General features: G+C 40.0%; 1 protein-coding gene across 1 annotated transcript in view; it reads left to right on the forward strand.

Moving 5' to 3' along the window:
* The window catches only part of col9a1b (collagen, type IX, alpha 1b), a 137,560-nt gene that overhangs the window by 36,546 nt on the left and 78,989 nt on the right, over positions 1–22,025 (forward strand). The window contains exons 10-15 of the mRNA XM_060821282.1: positions 7,162–7,206; positions 7,293–7,349; positions 7,463–7,516; positions 11,505–11,558; positions 16,178–16,231; positions 20,354–20,407. Coding sequence (XP_060677265.1) covers positions 7,162–7,206; positions 7,293–7,349; positions 7,463–7,516; positions 11,505–11,558; positions 16,178–16,231; positions 20,354–20,407 — 318 coding nt within the window. The remainder of the gene's footprint in view (positions 1–7,161; positions 7,207–7,292; positions 7,350–7,462; positions 7,517–11,504; positions 11,559–16,177; positions 16,232–20,353; positions 20,408–22,025) is intronic.

A 22,025-nucleotide genomic window follows, 5' to 3' on the forward strand; every position in this document is an offset into this window, starting at 1 on the left:
GGAGTCATGAAGTCACAGACATTATCAACCAGTTAGAGCACAAGAGAGTTTAACAAGATTGGATGGTATTTATTTTAATGCTAGGAGTCTGACAAACAAGGCAATTGAGTTGAGGGCACAAACTAAAACATGGGAGTATGATGTTATTGCTATTACTGAGACATGGTTGGGGGGGGGATGGGCTTGGCAATTCAATATTCAAGGATGCTGGCTTTTTGGATGAGACAGGGAGGAGATAAAGCAGGAGGAGATGTCACAATTCTATTTAGGGAATCAATTACAGCAGTAAGATGGGATTACTTTTTTAGAAAGATCCTGAAATTAGCTCCTATCCATATAGTTAGAACATAAAAAGAGCAATCACTTTCCGTACAGAACTCCTGACAGTCTCAGAGAAGTAGAAGAGCAGATATGTAAGCAAATTTCAGGGAAGTGTGAAAGTAATCAGGTAGTGATATTGGAGAAATTCAACTTGCCCAACATTAGCTGGGGTGGTCATAATGTGAATGGTTTGGAGGGAACAGAATTTTAAAATGCATTCAGGATAGCTTTATGAACAATATATAAAAGTCCTGGAGTTTAGATAACAAAGCTGGGCAAGTCATTGCAGTATCAGGAGGGAGCATTTTATAGATAGCGATCATAACTCCTTTATATTCAAGATTGTTATAGAAAAGGTCAAGGATAGGCCTGGAATTGAAGTTCTCAACTAGGGGAAGTGTGATGTGAACAGGATTAGAAATGATTTGGGCAGAGTGGACTGGGAGCAGAGACTTTCACATAAATCTGTCCCAGAATTGTGGATACCCTCAAGAAGGAAATATGGAGATTACAGGTCAACTATTCCAACAAAGAAAAAGAGTGTGATCATTAAATCCTGTGAATCCTGGTTATTAAGGGATATAGAACATTGGATTAAGAGAAACAAGAAGACTTATGGCAGACGCTGAAGGTATCCTAAAATGAAGCTCTAGAGGAATACAGAATGTGCAAGAGGGAAATGAAAAGGCAGATTGAAGAGATTAAAGGAAACATGAAAGGATTCTGGTGTGTTTTAAAAAAAGGAAAATCTTAAGTTATTCTACAAGTACATTAAGAGTAAAATGTTAACAAGGGAAAGAGGGCTCATTAAGGACAACCCTGGTAATTGTGCACAGAGCCAGATGACGTAGATGGGGTTTTAAATTGGGTCAGTGTTTACTAGTGAGAAGGTTGTCGTGGGTATGAAAATCATGGAGAAGATCTATGATACAATTAAATAAATTAGCATAGATAGAAGAGGTTCTGACTGATCTGGTAGGCTTAAATTTCATCTCGGGCCAGGTGAAATATATCCCAGGTTGTTGAGTGAGGGAAGGGAGGAAATAACAAGGGTTCTCCCAAAATTTTCAATTCCTTTCTGGCCACAGGTGAATTGCTGAAAGACTGGAGGAAAGCCAATATCTACCAATATTCAAGAAGAGAGCAAAACTAGTCTAACTTGGGTGGTGGGATACTATTAGAAGCAATTCTGAGAGACAGAATGAATGTACATTTGGAGAGGCAGGGATTAGTTAACAGTCAGTGTGGCTTTGTTAAAGAGAGGTCATATCTGGCCAACTTGACTGAATTTTTCTAAGGGGTGACCAAGTGTGTAGATGAATGAGGGCATGCTTTTGGTGTAGCCTACTTGGACTTCAGCAAGGCTCTGGATGAGCTCCTGCGTGGGACACTGATAGTGAAGATAAGAGCCCATGGGATTCAAGAAAATTTGGGAAATTCGATCCACATTTGGTTGAGTGGCATTAAGCAGATGGTGATGATTGAGGGATATTTTTCTGACTGGACATCTGTGTCGTTGGTGTCCCACAGGGGTCACTATGGGGCCCTTAAATTTTTCTGGCTTGTATAAATTAGATTTGAATATATAGGGTCGATCAATGAGTTCACAGACATGACAAAAAATGGTGGAGTGGTAAATAGTGAAGAGGATAGCTTAGATTGCAAGAGGATATAGATGAGCTCATCTGAAGGGCTGATCAGGGGCAAGTGGAATTCAATCAAGGTAAACGTGAGGTGATGCACTTGGACTGGACACATAAAACAAAGGAGTACTTGATGAACAATAGTGCTCTTGGAATCTCTGAAGATCAAAAGGACCTTGGTGTGCATGTATACCAGTCCATAAGCTATCAGACAGGTACATAAAGTGTTTAAGAAGGCAATAGGAATACTTGCCTTTATTACTTGAGGCAAAGATGTGAAAGGAAAGGAGTTTATGCTGGAACTGTACAAAATATTGATTAGGTTACAGCTGGATTATTGTGTGCAGTTCTGGAATGCATATTATAGGAGGCTTGGTGGCACTGGATAGGGTGCAGATGACATTTACCAGGATATTGCCTGAGCTGGAACGTTTCAGTTATGAAGAGTGGATGGACGGACTGGAATTGTTTTCTTTAGAGCAGAGGAGAGGCGACCTAATTCAAATGTATAAAATTGTGAAGGGCATAGATGGGGTAGACAGAAAGGAACATTTCCCTTTGAAGCTCTCAATGTCCAGTGACCATAGATTTAAGGTAAAGGGCAGAAAATTTAGAGACGTGAGGAAAAATCTTGTCACCAAGAGAGTGGTGGGAATCTAGAACTCACTGCCTGTAAGGACTGTAGAGGCAGAAGCCGTCATAACATTTAAAAATTATTTAAATGAACACCCATGATGCCAAGTCATACAAGGGTATTGGGTAAGTACTGGAAAATGGGATGGGAATAGTTAGATGGTTGCTTTTTACTGGCCTGGACAGGATAGGCTGAAACACTTTTTCTGTACTTTTCTATGATTCTCTATGTCATTAATTGGTATATTACCCACTGCAATGCCTCTACCAATCAGTATTCACTTGCTCACCAATTCTCCTAAACAGTTTATTCAATTTCCCCTTAAATTGGTATTCTTGTGAAATGTTCTGATGAGTGCACATTGAAAAGCTTTGTGTAAATGTATCTTTTTCTCGGCAGTACTCAAGTTGCGTACTACCAAATGACTAAAAATAATTTTTAAAAAATCAACATTAATTTGAATTGTGATAGAAAACCTGTCATTGTTTATCTCTTTATAAAACACTGTAAATGCTGATGAAACAGCATATTAGTTCTAGAGGGAAGAAGACAATTGCTATTAGAAGACTGGCCTTTTTTTTTGACAGGGTAATTTTAAAAACCTTATGAAAGGAATATCAAACCCTTGATGAAAAATAAGAAATATTCACATTCTTTAGGTGCCTTGATACATCCAAAAACATTTCCAAAACACTTGATATGGAATGATTGTAAGGTGCAGTCACTATTATAATGCACACATGGTAGTCAATGTGTACAGGATCATAGAATCCTTACAGTGTGGAAGCAGGCCATTCCACCCATCAAGTCCACACCAACCCTCTGAAGAGTATCCCACCCTGATCCACCCCATACCTTATATTTTCCCATGGTTTATCCACCTAGCCTGCACATTCTGGACATTACAGGTAATTTAGCATGGTCAATCCACCTAACCTGCACATTGTTGGACTGTGGGAGGAAACCAGAGTACTAGTAGGAAACCTATGTAGACATGGGGGGAATGTGCAAAGATCACACAGACAGTCGCCCGAGACTGGAATCAGCCCTAGATCCCTGGCTCTGTGAGGCAGCAGTGCTAAGCACTGAGCCAATTGATTTTATTCACATCGGGTTTTTGTTGTGCTCTGTGGGGTGTTCAATCACAGCCTATTACTCATGTTCATTATTTAGAACGAAGTTTAACATGCTCTTGTTTGTATTACTGTTATAACAGTGTAAAGTTTGCCATTGCTTATTCAAAACATGGAATCTTGTGGCTTTATTTCCTTAGTAAGTCCCTTGAATCCTCCGAGTCCCCCTGTCTCTACTATAAAAGTAAAGATTAAAAGGTAAAGTCACCATCGTCTTACCAGATCATTGGAATGCTCTCTCATTGGAGAGAGATGATAGATGGTAGTTTAGCCTGAGGGTGGCCATGTCTCAGGTGAGGAGGGAGCTGAGAAGGAGAGTCCTTCATGATAACCTCAGCCAGTGTGGGAATTAAACCCATGATTTTGGCATCACTTTGCATTGCAAACCAGCCATCCAGCCAACTGAACTAATTGGACCCTTGCAGCCAGCTAGATATACATTTATCTGTCAGATTTGGGATTATAAGTCGCTGTACTAAACAAAATGATGCTTTTATCTTCTATAACAATAGAATCATTAGGTGGTGCAATATACAATGAGGCCATTAAGCTCAACAGCTGTTTGAAATTAGTTCCAATCCTCTGCTCTTTCATTACTGAATTGGTTTCCTTCACTCCTTTTGACAACTGTGAGCAGGGTACCCACTTTCAGGAAATATATATTTGTTCTGGAGCTAATTAATACAGTGTAGATTGATCAGGATAATGCCTGACCTTCAAGGGTTAAATTACAAGGAGAGATTGCACAGTCTGAGGTTATCTTTTGGAATGTTGAAGAGTGATTTGTTCAATTTTTTTGAGACATTAAGGGGAACAGAGAGGGAGAGCTTATTCCTGCTGTTTGAAGAGCCTATGACTGTGGTGGGGTATGATGCATAAATGAGAAATAAATAAATCAGAAGTTAGTTTTGGAAATGTTTCTGCACACAAAGGGTAGTAGACATTGAAAACCTTTCTGCAAATGTAATTCATCAATTGTTAATTTGAAATTTGACATTGGCAGATTGTTGTTAACCAAAAGTATTCAGATCGATCTAAAGCAAAGGTGGCTACATAAGAGTTCAGCTACAAATTAGCCAAGCTGTCCCTAAAGGCCCGAACAGACTCAAGAGGCTGAATGATCTCTCCCCGATTCTATGTTGTTATGTTTGAGATAGTGTCTTCTAGATAAGATTAGATTAGATTATATTCCCTAGAGTGTGGAAACAGGCCCTTCGGCCCAACAAGTCAGGTATAGACAGGATAGATTGAGTGAATCCTTAGATGAGTATAAAGAAGGTAGGAGTATACTTAAGAAAGAAATCAGGAGGGCAAACTGGAGACATGAGGTAGCGTTGGCAACTACAATTAAAGAGAATTCAAAGGGTTTTTACAAATATATTAAGGAGAAAAGGGTAACCAGGGAGAGAATAGAGCTCCTCAAAGATCAGCAAGGTGGCCTTTGTGTGGATCCACAGAAAATGGGGGAGATACTAAATGAATGTTTTGCATCAGTATTTACTGTGTAAAAGGATATGGAAGATATAGACTGGAGGGAAATAGATGGTAACAACGTGCAAAATGTCCAGATTACAGAGGAGGAAGTGCTGGATGCCTTGAAACGGGTAAAGGTGGATAAATCCCCAGGACCTGATCGGGTGTACCCGAGAACTCTGTGGGAAACTAAAGAAGTGATTGCTGAGCCTCTTGCTGAGATATTTGTATCATCGATAGTCACAGGTGAGGTGCCGGAAGACTGGAGGTTGGCAAACATGGTGCTACTCTTTAAGAAGGGCTGTAAAGACAAGCCAGGGAACTATGGACCGGTGAGCCTGACCTCAGTGGTGGACAAGTTGTTGGAGGGAATCCTGAGGGACAGGATATACATGTTTGTGGAAAAACAAATCATGATTCGGGATAGTCAACATGGCTTTGTGTGTGGGAAATCATGTCTCACAAACTTGATTGAGTTTTTTGAAGAAGTAACAAAGAAGATTGATGAGGGCAGAGCAGTAGATGTGATCTATATGGACTCCAGTAAGGCGTTCGGCAAGGTTCCCCATGGGAGATTGATTAGCAAGGTTAGATCTCATGGAATAAAGGGAGAACTAGCCATTTGGATATAGAACTGGCTCAAAGGAAGAAGACAGAGGGTGGTGGTGGAGGGTTGTTTTTCAGATTGGAGGCCTATGACCAAGTGCCATAAGGATCGGTGCTGGGTCCACTACTTTTTGACATTCACATAAATGATTTGGATGCAAGCATAAGAGGTACAAATAGTAAATTTGCAGATGACACCAAAATTGGAGGTGTAGTGGACAGCGAAGAGGGTTACCTCAGATTACAACAGAATCTGGACCAGATTGGCCAATGGGCTGAGAAGTGGCATATGGAGTTTAATTCAGATAAATGCGAGGCACTGCATTTTGAGAAAGCAAATCTTAGCAGGAATTATATACTTAATAGTAAGGTCCTAGGGAGCGTTGCTGAACAAAGAGACCTTGGAGTGCAGGTTCATAGCTCCTTGAAAGTGGAGTCGCAGGTAGATAGGATAGTGAAGAAGGTGTTTGGTATGCTTTCCTTTATTGGTCAGAGTATTGAGTACAGAAGTTGGGAGGTCATGTTGCAGCTATACAGGACATTGGTTAAGCCACTGTTGGAATATTGTGAGCAGTTCTGGTCTCCTTCCTATCTGAAAGATGTTGTGAAACTTGAAAGGGTTCAGAAAAGATTTACAAGGATGTTGCCAGGGTTAGAGGATCTGAGCTACAGGGAGAGGCTGAACAGGCTGGGGCTGTTTTCCTGGAGCGTCGGAGGCTGAGGGGTGACCTTATAGAGGTTTACAAAATCATGAGGGGCAAGGATAGGATAGATAGACAAAGTTTTTTCCCTGGGGTGGGGGAGTCCAGAACTAGAGGGCATTAGGTTTATGGTGAGAGGGGAAAGATATAGAAGAGACGTAAGGGGCAACGTTTTCACTCCGAGGGTGGTGTGTGTATGGAATGAGCTGCCAGTGGATGTGGTGGAGGCTGGTACAATTGCAACATTTGAGAGACATTTGGATGGATATATGAGTAGGAAGGGTTTGGAGGGATATGGGCCGGGTGCTGGCAGGTGGGACTAGTTTGGGTTGGGATATCTGGTCGGCATGGACAGGTTGGACTGAAGGGTCTGTTTCTGTACTGTACAGCTCTATGACTCTATAAGTTGACACCGACCCTCTGAAGAGTAACTCACCCAGACCCATTTCCCTCTTACTCATGCACCTAATACTATTTAGCATGGCAATTTAGCATGGTCAATTCACCTGACCTTCTCATCTTTTGACTGTGGGAGGAAACTGGAGCACCTGTAACGAATCTCTGTTGACATGCATTTTTTTCTCATGTTGCTTCTTGTTTTTTTGCCCATCAACTTGGTTCATAAAATGTCTGTCTTCCTCATTCTGCAGGGACTTCCAGCACTGGTGCATGCTGAAAGCAGTGACGAGTCACTGGTAAGATTTCAGAACTTTTAATGCATGTTACTCAATCTGATATTTTCCAGGAAATTAATTTAAATGAAGTATCTGTTCCTTTGTAGTGTCCCAATGCTTGCCCCCCAGGGCTACAGGGCTATGCTGGACTTCCAGGAATGAAGGTAAGTGTCCAGTTAGTTTATCATAACAGAAATCTGTAGGTCGGGTATCACAAATCATTGGATTTGACCTTAATGAATATTTTTTTCTAATTCATTTGCCTCTTGATATTTAGGGGCATAAAGGTGTGAAAGGAGAGGCTGGTGAACCAGGCAAACAAGGACACAAGGTAGGAGAAAGTGTTGCTTGCCGGTTTTGCCATAAGCCTGTACAAATTAACTGCAGTTCCGTCTGTTTGTTTCAATCACAGTGGTAAATCTATTACAATAACTTAAAGTCCAACTTTCATATTAACATTACATAACAACGATAGAAATTACTGGAAAAACTCAGTTCAGAAGAAGGGTTACAGACCTGAAACATTAACCATACTTTGTTTTCACAGATGCTGCCAGACTTGCAGAGTTTTTTCAAAATTTCTGTTTTTGTTCCTGATTTCTAGCATCTGCAGTTCTTTGATTTTAAAAATGACATTACACTGGCATGAGTCAAGCATCAAATTTTCTCTTGATTAATGTAAGATTTGTCAGTCCTGGTTGAGATGAAGATGGTTTGTTTAGTATTGCTATGTCATGCCTTAATAAATTTGTATTTTATTTCTGAAATACTTGCATAGCATTAATGTTGAGTTTCTATCCTTTAATCTTTTTATGTACCCCATTTTCTATGGTGTTAGATTGGGATGATTTACAGACAGGAAGCTCAAACCAAGGAGTTGCTGAATGGTTATAGATGAAATCACTTTAATGATAAGTAAAGCTATCTTCTTCTCTTCTTCGTCAATCCCTCTAGATTGAGGATAATTTACTTCCACTCTGATGTTGTGAATCTTGAGATGACTAAACAATCTAAAGCTGGATTTCCATAGGTTGGGGAAGGCAGTGTTTGAGGAGTTGAGTGGGAGGGCTGCTCATATTCCACATGCTCTTTCTGCTGTTTGCACTGGATGTATACCTGGGGGCTGTCAGAGACACTCAAGTTGATCAATTCCTTCATGGATGCTTCTTTTCCAGTTTGATGGCCTCGGGAAAGTGGGATATTGTATTTTGTTTGAGATTGTTTGAGGATATTCTTGAAGTATTTCTTTTTCCCTCAAAATGAGGATAATGACTGTAGCCTTGTGGATAATAAAAAAATAGGTGGGAAGGCACTTAGTGAGGATGATTCAAAAAATATGCATAGAATTATAAGAAACTTAAAGTGAGTGGACAGAAACTTGGCAGATGGAATATAATGTTGGAAAATGTGAAGTTATGTTCTTTAGAGAGAGCTGGGTGTTATTTCAATGGAGAAGATTGTCGAAAGCTACAGAACAAAGTTTTGGAGTTCACATCCATGATCACAAAAATAATGCATTAAAGTTCAGTAGGTAATAGGGAAAGCAAATAGAATGTTGATCTTTTATCTCCAGGGAATGGCAAGTACAAGAAGAGAGATTTTGCTTTACAAAGCACTGGTTAGACCACAGATGAAAAACCGCACAGGTTTTGGACTACATATCTAAGAAAAGATTTACTGGCATTGGAAGAAGTCCAAAGATAGTTCATTTGGCTAATTCCAGGTATGGAGAGATTATTTTATGAGATTGATTAGGTTTGGGCCAAGTGCTGGAAAATGAGATTAGAATAATTAGGTGGTTGTTTTTGACTGATGCAGACTTGATGGCTGCAGGCTTTTTGCTGTGCTGTAGATCTCTATGACTCTATAACACACTATTGAAGGAAATTAACATTGGAAAGAAGATTTACAGGAGAGCTGAAAGTTAATAAGTCCCTTGGACCAGATAGTTTACAGGATAAAGTGAGGTCTGCAGATGCTGGAGATCAGAGCTGAAAATGTGTTGCTGGAAAAGCGCAGCAGGTCAGGCAGCATCCAAGGAGCAGGAGAGTCGACGTTTCAGGCATGAGCCCTTCTTCAGCCCTTCTTCCTTGGATGCTGCCTGACCTGCTGCGCTTTTCCAGCAACACATTTTCAGCTCTGATCTCCAGCATCTGCAGTCCTCACTTTCTCCTAATTACAGCCCCATTAGTCTTGCATCAGTCAGAGAGAAGAATCTATCATAAAGTATGTAACAAATGAACACTTGGGTAACAGTGATCTGATAGGGTATATTGAACATTGGATTCCCAAATGGAAAACCATTTTTTTGAGAGGTTACTAACAAAATTGATAAAGAGTAGACAATGAATGTAGCATATTTGAATTTTCACAAATTTTGATAAATTTTCCCACAGGAGGTTGGTGAACAAAAGTAAAGCGCATTGGAAGGGAGGTGATGGATAAAGTAATTCTAATAAACAGGAAACAGAAAAGGAATCATAGAATCCCTGCAATGGGGAAGCAGGACCCATTTGGCCCATTGAATTCACACTGATCTTCCAAAAAGCATCCCACCTAGACCCACCTCCCAACCCTATTCCTGTAACCCTGCATTTCCATGGCTTATCCACCTAGCCTGCATATCCCTAAATGCTATGGGGCAATTCAGCAATAAATGAGTAATTAATATATTATTGTCACATTGGCAGGATATGACTAATGGGGTATGACCAGGATCAGTACTTGGCCCCTGCTTTTCACAATATAGATCAATGATTTGGATGTGGGGACCAAATATAATATATACAAATTTACGGATTGGTAAAGCTATGTAAGAAAGTGTGTTGAGAGAAAGATATAAAAGATTTTTAGGGGTATTTGGACAAGCTTGGTGATTCAGCAAGTACATGACAGATGGAATATAATGTGAAAAATGTGAGGTTGTCCACTTTGTTTGGAGGAAAAGATGTGCAGAGTATTTCTTAAATTGTCAGAGGTTAGGAAGTGAAGATAAAAGAGCCCTAGGTGTCCTTGTTAACAAGTAATTGAAGGTGCAGCAAACTATTGAGAAGGCTAATTGATGATTAGCCATTATTGAAAAAGAATTTGAGTGTAGGAGTTGTGAAGTCTTGCTTCAATTGTTTGAACTTGGTTAAATCACAACTGGTGTACTGTGTGTGGATTGGGTCTGCTTACCTCGGGAAAGATATTACTAGATTGAGGGAGATAGAGGAAAGATTGAGGGAGTACAATAAAGGTTCACCAGACTTGCTCCTGGGATGGCAGGACCATCCTTTGAAGAGATATGGTGCAATTTGAGCCTGTGTTGTCTAAGGTTTCGAAGAATGAGAAGTGATCTAATTGAAACCTACAAAACATTTTGAGGTAGGCAGGATAGATGTAGGTAAGTTGTTCCTGCTGGATGGTGAAGGGGCACTATTTAAAAATAAGGGGCATGCCATTTAGGATAAAGATGAGTAAGAATTCTTTTATTCAGAGGGTAGTTATTCTTTGAAATTCTCTAGCCTGCAGGGTTGTGGAAGCTTAGTTCTTGAGTACCTTTAAAGTAAATATTGATAAAATTTTGATGATCAATAGCGTAAAAAGTTAAGGGGGTAATGAGTGTGAAAGTATTGATATTCCATGATCCTATGAAATGATGGAGAAGACCTGCTGTTCCTATGTTCCTATTTTCCAATAACACCTGCAGAATTCTGAATGAAACAGTAGTGAAGTATATCTCGGTACCAGAGCTGATGTTTAGTCCTTCAGTCAATGGTTGAGAGATAGATCAGAACAGGCTTCATTAAGAACATGTTTTCCAGCCCACCTGTCTTCATTCAATGCCAAGTACAACCATGTGAATGGAAAATATTGCATGGAATAACTCTACCTGTAAATATATTAGGGTATGATTGTCACATTTGGTTGATCATTTTGATGCAAGCAACATAACAGAGGAATCTGGTGTTAAGGCTTTCCAAACAAAAAGCTAAATATATTGGAACTGCTATGCAATTGTCTCTTCAATTTATTTTCACTTACAGTTCTATACAGTCACTTTAAGCTGAGACCAAGTTGAGTTGAGGCTAGTGAGTTAAAATGAATGAATATGGCTAGTTTCTCCTGAACTGTCACTAAATTTGTAGCTTTTTCAGTTCCCATATAGTTTGTACTCCTGTAGTCATTAATTCAGTGGCAATGGACCTCCTTCTGTTTGATATGATTTTGTCTTGTTGCTTTGAACTGTGTCACGGTTCCTTGGCCATTCTGTCTGTAAATGGGGCAGAAACCTGCTCGTATTGCTCATTTCACTCTGCTTCGTTTTTGTCTTTTAGGGTGAAGAAGGAGAACAGGGAGCTCCTGGAGATGTAGGCGCTCAAGGCCCACCAGTAAAGTATTTCACTCTTCAAATATATCTTACAATACTGTTATTGGAAAAGTTGGGCTGATTTCCAATTTTTACCAGCAGATGTCGAAGGGCAATCTCAGATTAACTGCTCATTTTACACAGCCCCCACCTCTGCTGTGGAAATAAATGAGTATTGTATAAGAGGAGGTTGATCTACTATCCCTTGTTCCATTTGCACTTGCAGATCACAATAGAAATCAGGCAATTAGAGCCTGTTTTTAAGGATTGTATAATGACCATGGGTTTCTGCTGCTGTGCATTACTGAATTATGCTGAAAGTGCTTCAAGATTTAAGATTCTTAAGGCAATGGAAAGGGCTGTTATGGTGCAGTGGGATATCCGTACCTCTGAGCCAAGAGACCTGGGTTCAAGTCCCACCTGCTACAATGCTTTGTAATAATTCTGAAGAGGTTGTTTAGAAAGATATCTTAAGGCACTGGACACTGAATTATGCCTGAGAATGCCACAAACTGTTGTACCAGGAGGGAAGATGCATAGGAAGATTTTGGTTAATCCAAGATGGAGGATGAGAAAAAATTGTGGCTGGAATAGCTGCTCCTTGTTTTTGAGGTATTTTCAAGGTTGGAGCTGATTTACTTGAATTCTAGGAGCAGTGATTATTGTTTGATAAGCTGTTGAATTGTTTTGGAATTTCGGGGGACAAAAGATCAAACAATGGCACTCTTAGAAAGGAAGAGGAGAGACACAGCAGTGACCATGTGGCAACTGAAACAAATGAAACAAACAGAAATATACCTGAACAGCTGACTGCCTCTGCTGTTTAGTTTCAAACATCTCCAGACATTGGAGTTAGTCTAATATGTGATTTTCCTGTCTGATGTGGGAGATTAGGGAGAGTTTCCATGTTACTGATGATTATGTCTGCAATAAATGTGTTTGGTTGTGAATTCTATTGGATCATATGGACCAGTTGAAGTTGCAGTTCGATGCAATGAGGAATTACAGGAGCTAGAGGGTGTGATGGATGGCAGTTGCAGGAAGGGAGAAAAATCACAAATATAGTCAGATAGATGGGTTACCTGCAGGAAAAGTAGGAGAGGGAGTTAGGTAGTGCAGCAGTCTCCCATGGCTATCCCCATTTCAAATAAGTTTGCTATTTTAGCAAATGTAGAAAGTAATGGACTCTCAGGGGAATGTAGCACCCAGGTTTCTGATACTGAGACTGGCTCTAATGTAACAGGGGGTATGTCAGGTTCCAACGGATCAATTGTGATCAGGGACACTCTAATCAGAGGCCCAGACAGATTTTTCTGCCGCTGACAGTGAGACATCAGAATGGTACGTTGCCTCCCTGGTGCTAGGATCAAAGATATCTGAGTGCAGAATATTTTCAGAGTGGAGAGGGACCAGCAGGAAGTCCTTTTACATGTTGAAACTAATGACCTAAGAAGACAAAAGAACAAGATTCTGAGGAGAGAATATAAGAGGTTTGGCAGGAAATTAAAAAGAAGATCCTCAAGAGTTGTAATATCTGGAATACTCCCGGTGCCATAGGCTATTAATTGGAAGGATAAAGGGATACAGCAGATGAATGCATGGTTGAGGAGCTGGTGCAAGGGAGAAGGATTCTCATTTTTGCACCATAAAAATCTCTTCTGGGGTAGAAATGACCTGTATAAGAAGGATGGATTGCAAGGGAGTCCCCTGAGTTGGAAGGGGACTAATATACTGGCAGGGAGATTTGCTAGAGCTGCTCAGGAGGACTTAAACTAGTAAGAGTTGAGAGTGTGTTGCTGGAAAAGCACAGCAGTCAGGCAGCATCTGAGGAGCAGGAAAATCACCTCTTCGGGCCGGAGCCCTTCATCTGGATGAAGGACTTGTGCTTGGATTGTCGTTTCTCCTTCTTGGATGCTGCCTGACATGGTGTGCTTTTCCAGCAACACACTCTCAACTCTGATATCCAGCATCTACAGACCTCACTATCACCTAGTTGATTTAAACTAATAAGAGGCTGGGTGGGACCCAGGGAGATAGTGAGGAAAGAGATCAGTCTCTGACTGGTACAGTTGGGAAAATGGTGCAGTGAAACTGTCAGGGCAGGCAGAAACAAAAGAGAAAATGAGGCAGGACTGATAAATTAACTACATTTCTTTTAATGCAAGAGTTCTAACAGGTAAGGCAAAATGAATTCAGGGCATGGTTGGGAACATAGCGATTACAGAGACATTGCTTAGGGATGGACACAACTGCCAGCTTAATATTCCAGGATATAGATGCTATAGGAAGCATAGACAGGGGGACAAGAGAGGAGGGGGAGCGGCGTTTTTGATTTGGGATAACATTACAGCTGTACATTAGGAAGATGTTCCTGGGAATACATCCAGGGAAGTTATTTGGGTGGAACTGAGAAAAAGAAAGGGATCATAACCTTATTGAGTTTGTACTGCAGACCCCCGAGTAGTCAATGGAAATGGAGAAGCAAATTTGTAAGTAGACCTCAGTTATCTGGAAGATTAATAAGATGGTTATGGTAGGGGATTTTAACTTTCCAAGCATAGACTGGGACTACCATAGTGTTAAGGGCTTGGATGGAGAGAAATTTATTAAGTGTGTACAAGGAAATATTCTGATTCAGTATGTGAATCTACCTACTAGAGAAGGTGCAAAACTTGACCTACTGTTGGGAAATAAAGCAGGGCAGGAGACTGAGGTGTCAGTGCAGGAACATTTTGGGACATTATTCTGTTAGATTCAAAACAGTGATGGAAAAGGATAGTTAGGATCTAAAAGTTAAACTAAACTGGAGGAAGGCAAATTTTGATGGTAATAGGCAAGAATTTTAAAACATTGATTGGGACAGATGTTTGCAGGTAAAAGGATGGCTGGTAAATGGGATGCCTTCAAAAATGAGATAATGAGAATCCAGAGACATTATGTTCCTGTTAGAATGAAAGGAAAGGCTGGTAGATGTAGGGAATGCTGGATGACTAGAGAAATTGAGGTTTTGGTTAAGATGAAGAAAGAAGCGTATGTCAGGTTTAGACAGGAGAGATCAAGTGAATGCTTAGAAGAGTATAAAGACAGTATGAGTATATTTGAGAGGGAAATCAGGAGGCCAAAAATGGGACATGAGATTGCTTTTCAACAAATAGGGTTAAGGAGAATCCAAACAGTTTTTATAAATACATGAAGGACAAAAGGGTAACTCGGGAGAGAATGGGGCCTTAAAATTCAGCAATGCCACCAATGCGCGGAGCCGCAGAAGATGAGGGAAATACTAAACGAGTATTTTGCATCCGTGTTTACTGTGGAGAAGATAGAAAAATGGATAGTGACATCTAGGAAAGTGTCCATATTACAGAGGAGGAGGTGCTGGATGTCTTAAAACAGATAAGGGTGGATAAATCCCAGGGACCTGATCTGATATATGCTACAGTGGGAAGCTAGGGAAGTGATCACTGGGCCCCTTGCTGAGATATTTGTATAATCCATAGCCACAGGTGAGGTGCTGGAAGATTGGAGGTTGGCTAACGTGGTGCCACTATTTAAAGATAAGTGAGGGAACTATATACCAGTGAACCTGACATCGGTGGTGGGCAAGTGTTGGAAGGAATCCTGACTTGATTGAGTTTTTTGAAGAAGTAATGAAGATCGTACGCATTTCAGTAAGATGTTCAACAAGGTTCCTCATGGTAGATTGGTTATCAAGGTTAGATAACTAGCCATTTGGTTACAAACTGGCTCAAAGATAGAAGATGAAGGGTGGTGGTGGAGAGTGGAGAGTTCAGACTGGAGATCCATGACCAGTGGTGTGACACTAGGGTCAGTGCTGGCTGCAATGCTTTTCATCACTTATATAAATGATATAAATAAGTGAACATGTGAGGTATGGTTAGTCAGTCTGTAGTTGACACCAAAATTGGAGGTGTAGTGGTCAGCGAAGAAGGTTACCTCAGGGTACAATGGGATCTTGATCAGATGGGCCACATGGCTGCGTGCTGGCAGATGAAGTTTAATTTACTTAAACGGATTGTTGAATAAAAATGCATAGATGACAGACCTGCTCTGATTGACAAGGACGACGGCCAGTCTGATGAACTTATGCTGCAACTCTGAGTAGGACAGAGTTCTTTTGAAATGACAAAATTTTTCATAATTTTCTGTTTTGTAACTGTTGTTTTTAACCAACACATTTTCAAGATGACAGCCCTATTGGAGTAATTTGATTGGTTGAGTCTTATTACTTTCAAAAGAGTGTAGCTGATCCTTTTCTGCAGCCTTTACCAAGTAAATTGAACTGTTTAGTTAATTAAATATTTGCTGATTTAGTCTTCAGTTGGTTGCTTATTTGCTTTGTGTGCCAATGATCGTTTGGGGCAAGACACCTCCCTCAGTGTTGGCACTGGGGCAGTAACCTAACTAGTTGTGTACAAGTGCTGGAAGAGGCACGATTTGAATCCACAAACTTTAGACCTGGATACAAGTGCATTACCAACTGTACAACAGTTGGCATTGATCCTGCAAACAGCTTTGCTCAGTTGGACAATTGAAACAAAGATGTTAAAACTGTCTGCAATATTCCAATAGTTTCTAATATTTACTTGCTCTTTTAACAAGAAGTTTTCTTGTGAACTTTAGGGTATTCAAGGTTCTAGAGGTTATGCTGGTATGGATGGACGAAAGGGTGATATGGTAAGTTAAACTGATGAAAATAGTTAAGGTCAAACAATTCGCAGTCCCCATCTCATTAACTTGCAATTTAGATCTTTCTGTGCCAAACCTCTTCTGACTTAGTGCCACTTTTAAAGAAAGCTACATAAGTGGCACAGCAGGTTTAAAAATTGAATCTACAATTTCTTCCCAGAGAAATTAAAGATGGTTAAGGAGAGTTAAATCTCATCTGAAAGAGGAATACTGCACAATTGTTTTCTTCACACATACCATAGATTATATGATGTGAGACTATTTCATAGCTATCTCAAATAATGATTAAACTTAAAAATGATATTGAGTAACTATCTGATGGAGGAAAATGTTGCCGTGTTATGGGAAATGAGCTTGAGTTTTTGACTAGACATACAGGATTGTAGAAACAGAATTAGGCTGTTTAGCCCCTTGAGCCTTTTCCTCCGTGCAGCTAATCTGGGACTCATTTTCCCTCTTGGTCCTGTAATCTCTTAATGCATTTGATGACCAAAGACCAAACAATCTTAGCTTTAACATTAATATTATTATCGTAAGAAAATATGCCTTTCGACCCCTTGAGCTTGCATCACCATTCAATATGATCATGGCTACCCTGATTGGGACATTAACTTCACCCTCCTGCATACAATGTCTCCTCAACTCCTCTGTCAATTAAAAATATGTCTAACTCAGCCTTGAATGTATTCAGTGACCTTGCTCTCTGTCGAAGACTACTCTATCGACTAATAACCCTTTGAGGAATCCTCGTCTCCTCTGTCTTAAATGGGGTACTTGTTCTGGAGCTGTATGCTCTAACTCTAGATTCCCCAAGAAGGCTCCCCTTCTAGCAACACAAGTTCTTAACCTCAAACTGTAAGTCCCTTCAGAATCTTATACATTTCAATAAGATCACTTCCACTTCTTCAAACAAGGAATCAGTCAGGTAAATCTTTTCTGAACTCCTTTATATGTAGGTCAGGACACTAAAACTTTACAAGTACTCCAAATGAAGTCTTGCACAAGGCCCTGTATAATTGTAACAAAATTTCCCTTCATTTATGCAATCGTCTCCCTTGTAATAAAAGCTGGCATTCTAATTGTCTTCCAAATTACTTGCTTTACCTGCGTGGTAATGTTTTGTGATTCATGTAGCAAGACATCCAAATCCCTCAGTATGTCCAAGTACTGCAATCTCTCTCCATTTAAGTAATATTCTGTTTTTCTATTCTTGATGTCAAAGTGAACAACCTCACATTTTACAATGTTATACTCCATGTGCCACATTTTTTCTCACTCACTCAACTTATCCATAACTTCTTTGCACATTCCTATGTATTATTTATTTATTTGTTTTGATGTGATGTGGGGGTCACTGGGTATTATCCATCCCTAGCTGTCTTTGAGAAGGTGATGATGAAGTGCCTTCTCGAGCCCATGCAGTCCATGTGCTGTTTTTGAGAGTTCCAGGGTGTTGACCTAATGACACAGCATACTCTCCTACCCATGTTTGTGTCATCAGCAAATTTAATAATCACATTCTCAGTCTCTCCTCTTAAGTCATTAAAGTCTTTCATAAATAGTTGAGATCCTAGCACGGATCTCTACTGCATTCTGCTAGATACGCTTTCCCAACCTAAAGATGAACCATTAATTCTGAAATGTTGCTTCTGTTTACCTAACCAATTCTCTTCGTGTAGATACATGTGCATTTATCATGTGCAATAATTCTTGATATATATCTTATAAATACATTTTAAAAATCCAAATAAATCACCTCAGTTGGTTCCCCATTATCTACCCTATTTGTTGTTACTTCAAAGAGCTCAAATAAAGTTAATAGATTTTCTCTTTCACAAATCATGCTGACTCTGCCCAATGCGTGACTTTTCTACATCTTAATAATGGATTCTAGCATTTTCTCTATGACAGACATTAAACCAACAGGCTGATAGTTTCCTGCTTTCTTAAGTAAAGATGTTATATTTGTCATATACCAATTACTTGGGGCCTTTCCAGAATCTCATGAATCTTGGAAGATTATAACTTTTTTAAAGCCAATAGGTATTAGTTGGTCAGGTCCGTGGGGACCTGTCAGTGTTAATCCAGTATTACCAGCACTTTTTCCCAGTGATTGATTGATTGCTTTAAGTTCCTTATTTTTTCCTCTTGATTTATAAACAGTCCTGGGGTATTCTTGTGACTTCTGCAATGAAGACTGATACAAAAAATGTGTTAAGTGCTTCCCTTATTTTCCTGTTTCCCATCATTAATTCCCCAATGTCACTCACTAAGGGCTAATGCTCACTTTAGCTTCCTTCTTCATTTTTAAATAGTTACAGAAATTCTTAGTATTTTTATTGCTAGGTAGCTTTGTCCAATCTTCTAACCTACCGCTAGTTTTTGCAGTATTATATACATGTTCCTTCAACATAACTTCCTTAGATAGCCATGAAGTGATCTAGAATTAATTATGATTTGCGGAAGAGAGTTTAAACTTTCACCACCATTTGCATAAACATATGAATCGTAATTCCAGAAAGGTCTGGCTTCAATACTAAGATGATACCTCCTCACCTTGCCCTGTCTATTTTAAATTATGGGCAATACAACCATAAGTTTGTTTAATCTTACCTTATTATACGCTTAGTGTTCAGGTATTACTCTGGCAAATCTACAGTGCACTCCCTCCAGGTCAATATCTGCTGCTTAAAGTGTGATGCCCAGAATGCTTCCAATGATTCCTGGTGTGGTTTAACCAAGGATTTGTAAAATGGAATCTAAACTCTCAGAGCAGCACACTGGGCTTTCCTCTCTGCCGTAAAATTCAATTCCATATTTATAAAAAGTATACTTTTGTGCTTTTGTTTCTTTTTGTGGGGCGCTCCTGGTGCGCTACACTAGCCTATGCATGTGCGGAAGAAGCCAGGCTACAAATTATTTGTTTCTTTAAGTGAATAAATACCTTTGTGTAGAGGTTGAAGCTATTAACAATTGGTTCACATGTCATTGTCCGACAACGATGAACTTGGGGCCAGTTCCATAACAGGTATCAACGTTCCACAGTGAGTTAGCTCCCTTCTTGCAAAATTTCCATTGCCAATAATTTCCGAATTTCCATGAAATGTCCTACTCAGCACTGCAGCTGGTGTGAAAGCCAAGCAGAATGAAAGTATTTTCTTAATTTTCAGTCAACCTGTCTGCTGGTGTCAATAGGTGTAGAGATTCAACAGCAGTCTCCCTGGTGGTCTAGTGGTTAGGATTCGGCGCTTTCACTGCTGTGGCCAGGGTTCGATTCCCGCCCCGGGAAGCAGTTTTCAGCAGGTCTACGGGCTATCCATTCTTCTTGTGGTTAGCACTGCTGCCTCACAGCGTCAGAGACCTGGGTTCAATTCCTGCCTCAGGCGATTGACTGTGTGGAGTTTGCACGTTCTCCCTGTGTCTGCGTGGGTTTCCTTCGGGTGCTCCGGTTTCCTCCCACAGTCCAAAGATGTGCGGGTCAGGTGAATTGGCCATGCTAAATTGCCCATAGTGTTAGGTAAGGGGTAAATGTAGGGGTATGGGTGGGTTGCGTTTCGGCAGGTCAGTGTGGGCTTGTTGGGCCGAAGGGCCTGTTTCCACACTGTAAGTAATCTAATCTAATCTAATCTAAGTAACAGAATTGATTGGGAGCTCCTTCTTGCTCATTCTGTGAATGTTGACCTTGAGGTATTATGCTTACCTTTACACTTATAATTGGTTGAGTATAATGTTGAGGAGAGATTTCAGTGATGTTGGCAGCCATGTGATAAAGGAGTGACTATATTTAACGGAATGCCTCTGCTGCAAATTTAACATGTTTCTTCACTGCCATAGAGAACCAAACATCAGCCACATATTATTCTGATACATGACAGCTGAGTTAATGAATGGTGCTACCATGTTGGAAGTTCTTTCAAATGATTATCACTGTTGGAAGATAGCAGACTGTGCACAGATCCCATTACAATTATGGTCAGTGCCCTGTGCAGGTATTGTTACATATAGCATAATGATAGTGACTTTTTAACTATTGAAGTTCATAACACTGTCAAAAGAATTGTTGTTGGATATTTTTCCTTCTAAAACCATCTTCTTGGCTTATTTTTCCAGGGTCTTCGTGGATTGGATGGCGAACCTGGTGGCATTGGTCCTATTGGTTCACCTGTAAGTAATGCATATGTAACTGTCCTTTTTTATTTAGCCACCGAGTGGTATGAATGTGAAACTCACTACCTCAGGGAACTGTGCAGGCAAATAGCATAGATGCAGTTCCAGGAAGCTCAACAAGTGCATGAGACAGCAAGAAATAGAAAATCATTCTGAGAGGAAAGACTAAATAGGATTGGAAGGAAGCTCAGATTGAGAATGAACTGCACCACAGACCATTTGGCTTTGGTGGCGTCTTTAGTGTTGTGCAGTGTATATGGTTCAACGTTACAACATAATTCTGATTATGTTGGTTAGCTTTTTCATTGTTACTGTGTCCAGTTGCCAATATCCTCACTTCTGATATTGGGACATTCTGGGAGCTCACTACTGCATTAAAGAAAGAAAGATTGCATTTAAATAGCACCTTTCACATCCGAAAATACTTCCTGGCTGATTAAATTTTTGTACTTGTTATAACCTATGGAAATAGAGCAGGCAATCTGCACATAGCAACATCCCACAAGTGGCAGTATGATAAATCATCTGAAATCTTCAGGCAATACTACAGGCCTCTGAGGAATACAACAGTAGACACAGTAGGTTGGTGGTGAGGGAACAAAGGGGGATAAGTCAGTGTTCTGATGATGAAAATATGTGATCTTAATAATGAAGATTTTTATAATGGTGTAGCATTGTAGAGTTAACCTCCTATTCCACTGTCTCCTCATTCGTTCTACTTATACCATAACTCATGAAAGGTTTCACTGTTAATGTTTATGTTATATGTGATGCGTATATTGCTGTATTGATCTTATGCTGCGACTGTGGACAGAGTGCTGCTTCTTGGTAATCCATGAATATCCAGAATTGATTATGTGGAAGTTATGATATCACATTGTGTCAGTTGAGTTCCAAAGTGACCACCCGTTAATTTTTAGCTCCAAAGGTAATGAATTGAAGTTGTTGATTTATTGATGAGGTGGTAAATATATCCTTGAACAAAAACTGTGGAAGTGCTGCCAATATACATAAACAAAAAATTATATAGCATGTTATGTTCTGAAGGTATCTCAAAATGCCTTTACAGCTAATTAAGTACTTTTGAAGTGTAGTCATTTGTTAATGCAGATGGAGTGTCTAATTTGTACATAGCAAGATTCCCACAAGCATCAAAAGAATTATCCGTTCAAATCATTGTTCAGCAGTGTAAAATAATGTCAGGGACCCAGTTTTGATTCCAGCTTCAGTTGACTGTATGGAGTTTACACATTCTCTCTGTATATTCCTGGGCTTCCTCCAGATGTTCCGATTTCCTCCCACATCCAAAGATGTGCAGTTTAGGTGGATTGGCCATGTTAAATTGCCCATTCTGTCCATGAGTGTGCAGGGTAAACATTGGAAATGCAGTGTTATTAGATACAGTAGGATGTTGGATCTGGGTGGGATGCTCTTTAGAGGGTTGGTGTGGACTTGATGGGCTCAATGGCTTGCATTCATACTGTTGGGACTCTATAATTCTGTTACTAGAATGATTGGATGCAAATATCAGATTAAGCTTCCAACCTTCAGCACAATGTGCAAGCCGAAAAGATGTTAAATTTCTCTGGAGCTGGCCTTATTATGTGCAAATGGG

This window comes from Hemiscyllium ocellatum, chromosome 3 (genome assembly GCF_020745735.1).
Source record: "Hemiscyllium ocellatum isolate sHemOce1 chromosome 3, sHemOce1.pat.X.cur, whole genome shotgun sequence".
Taxonomy (NCBI): Eukaryota; Metazoa; Chordata; class Chondrichthyes; order Orectolobiformes; family Hemiscylliidae; genus Hemiscyllium; species Hemiscyllium ocellatum.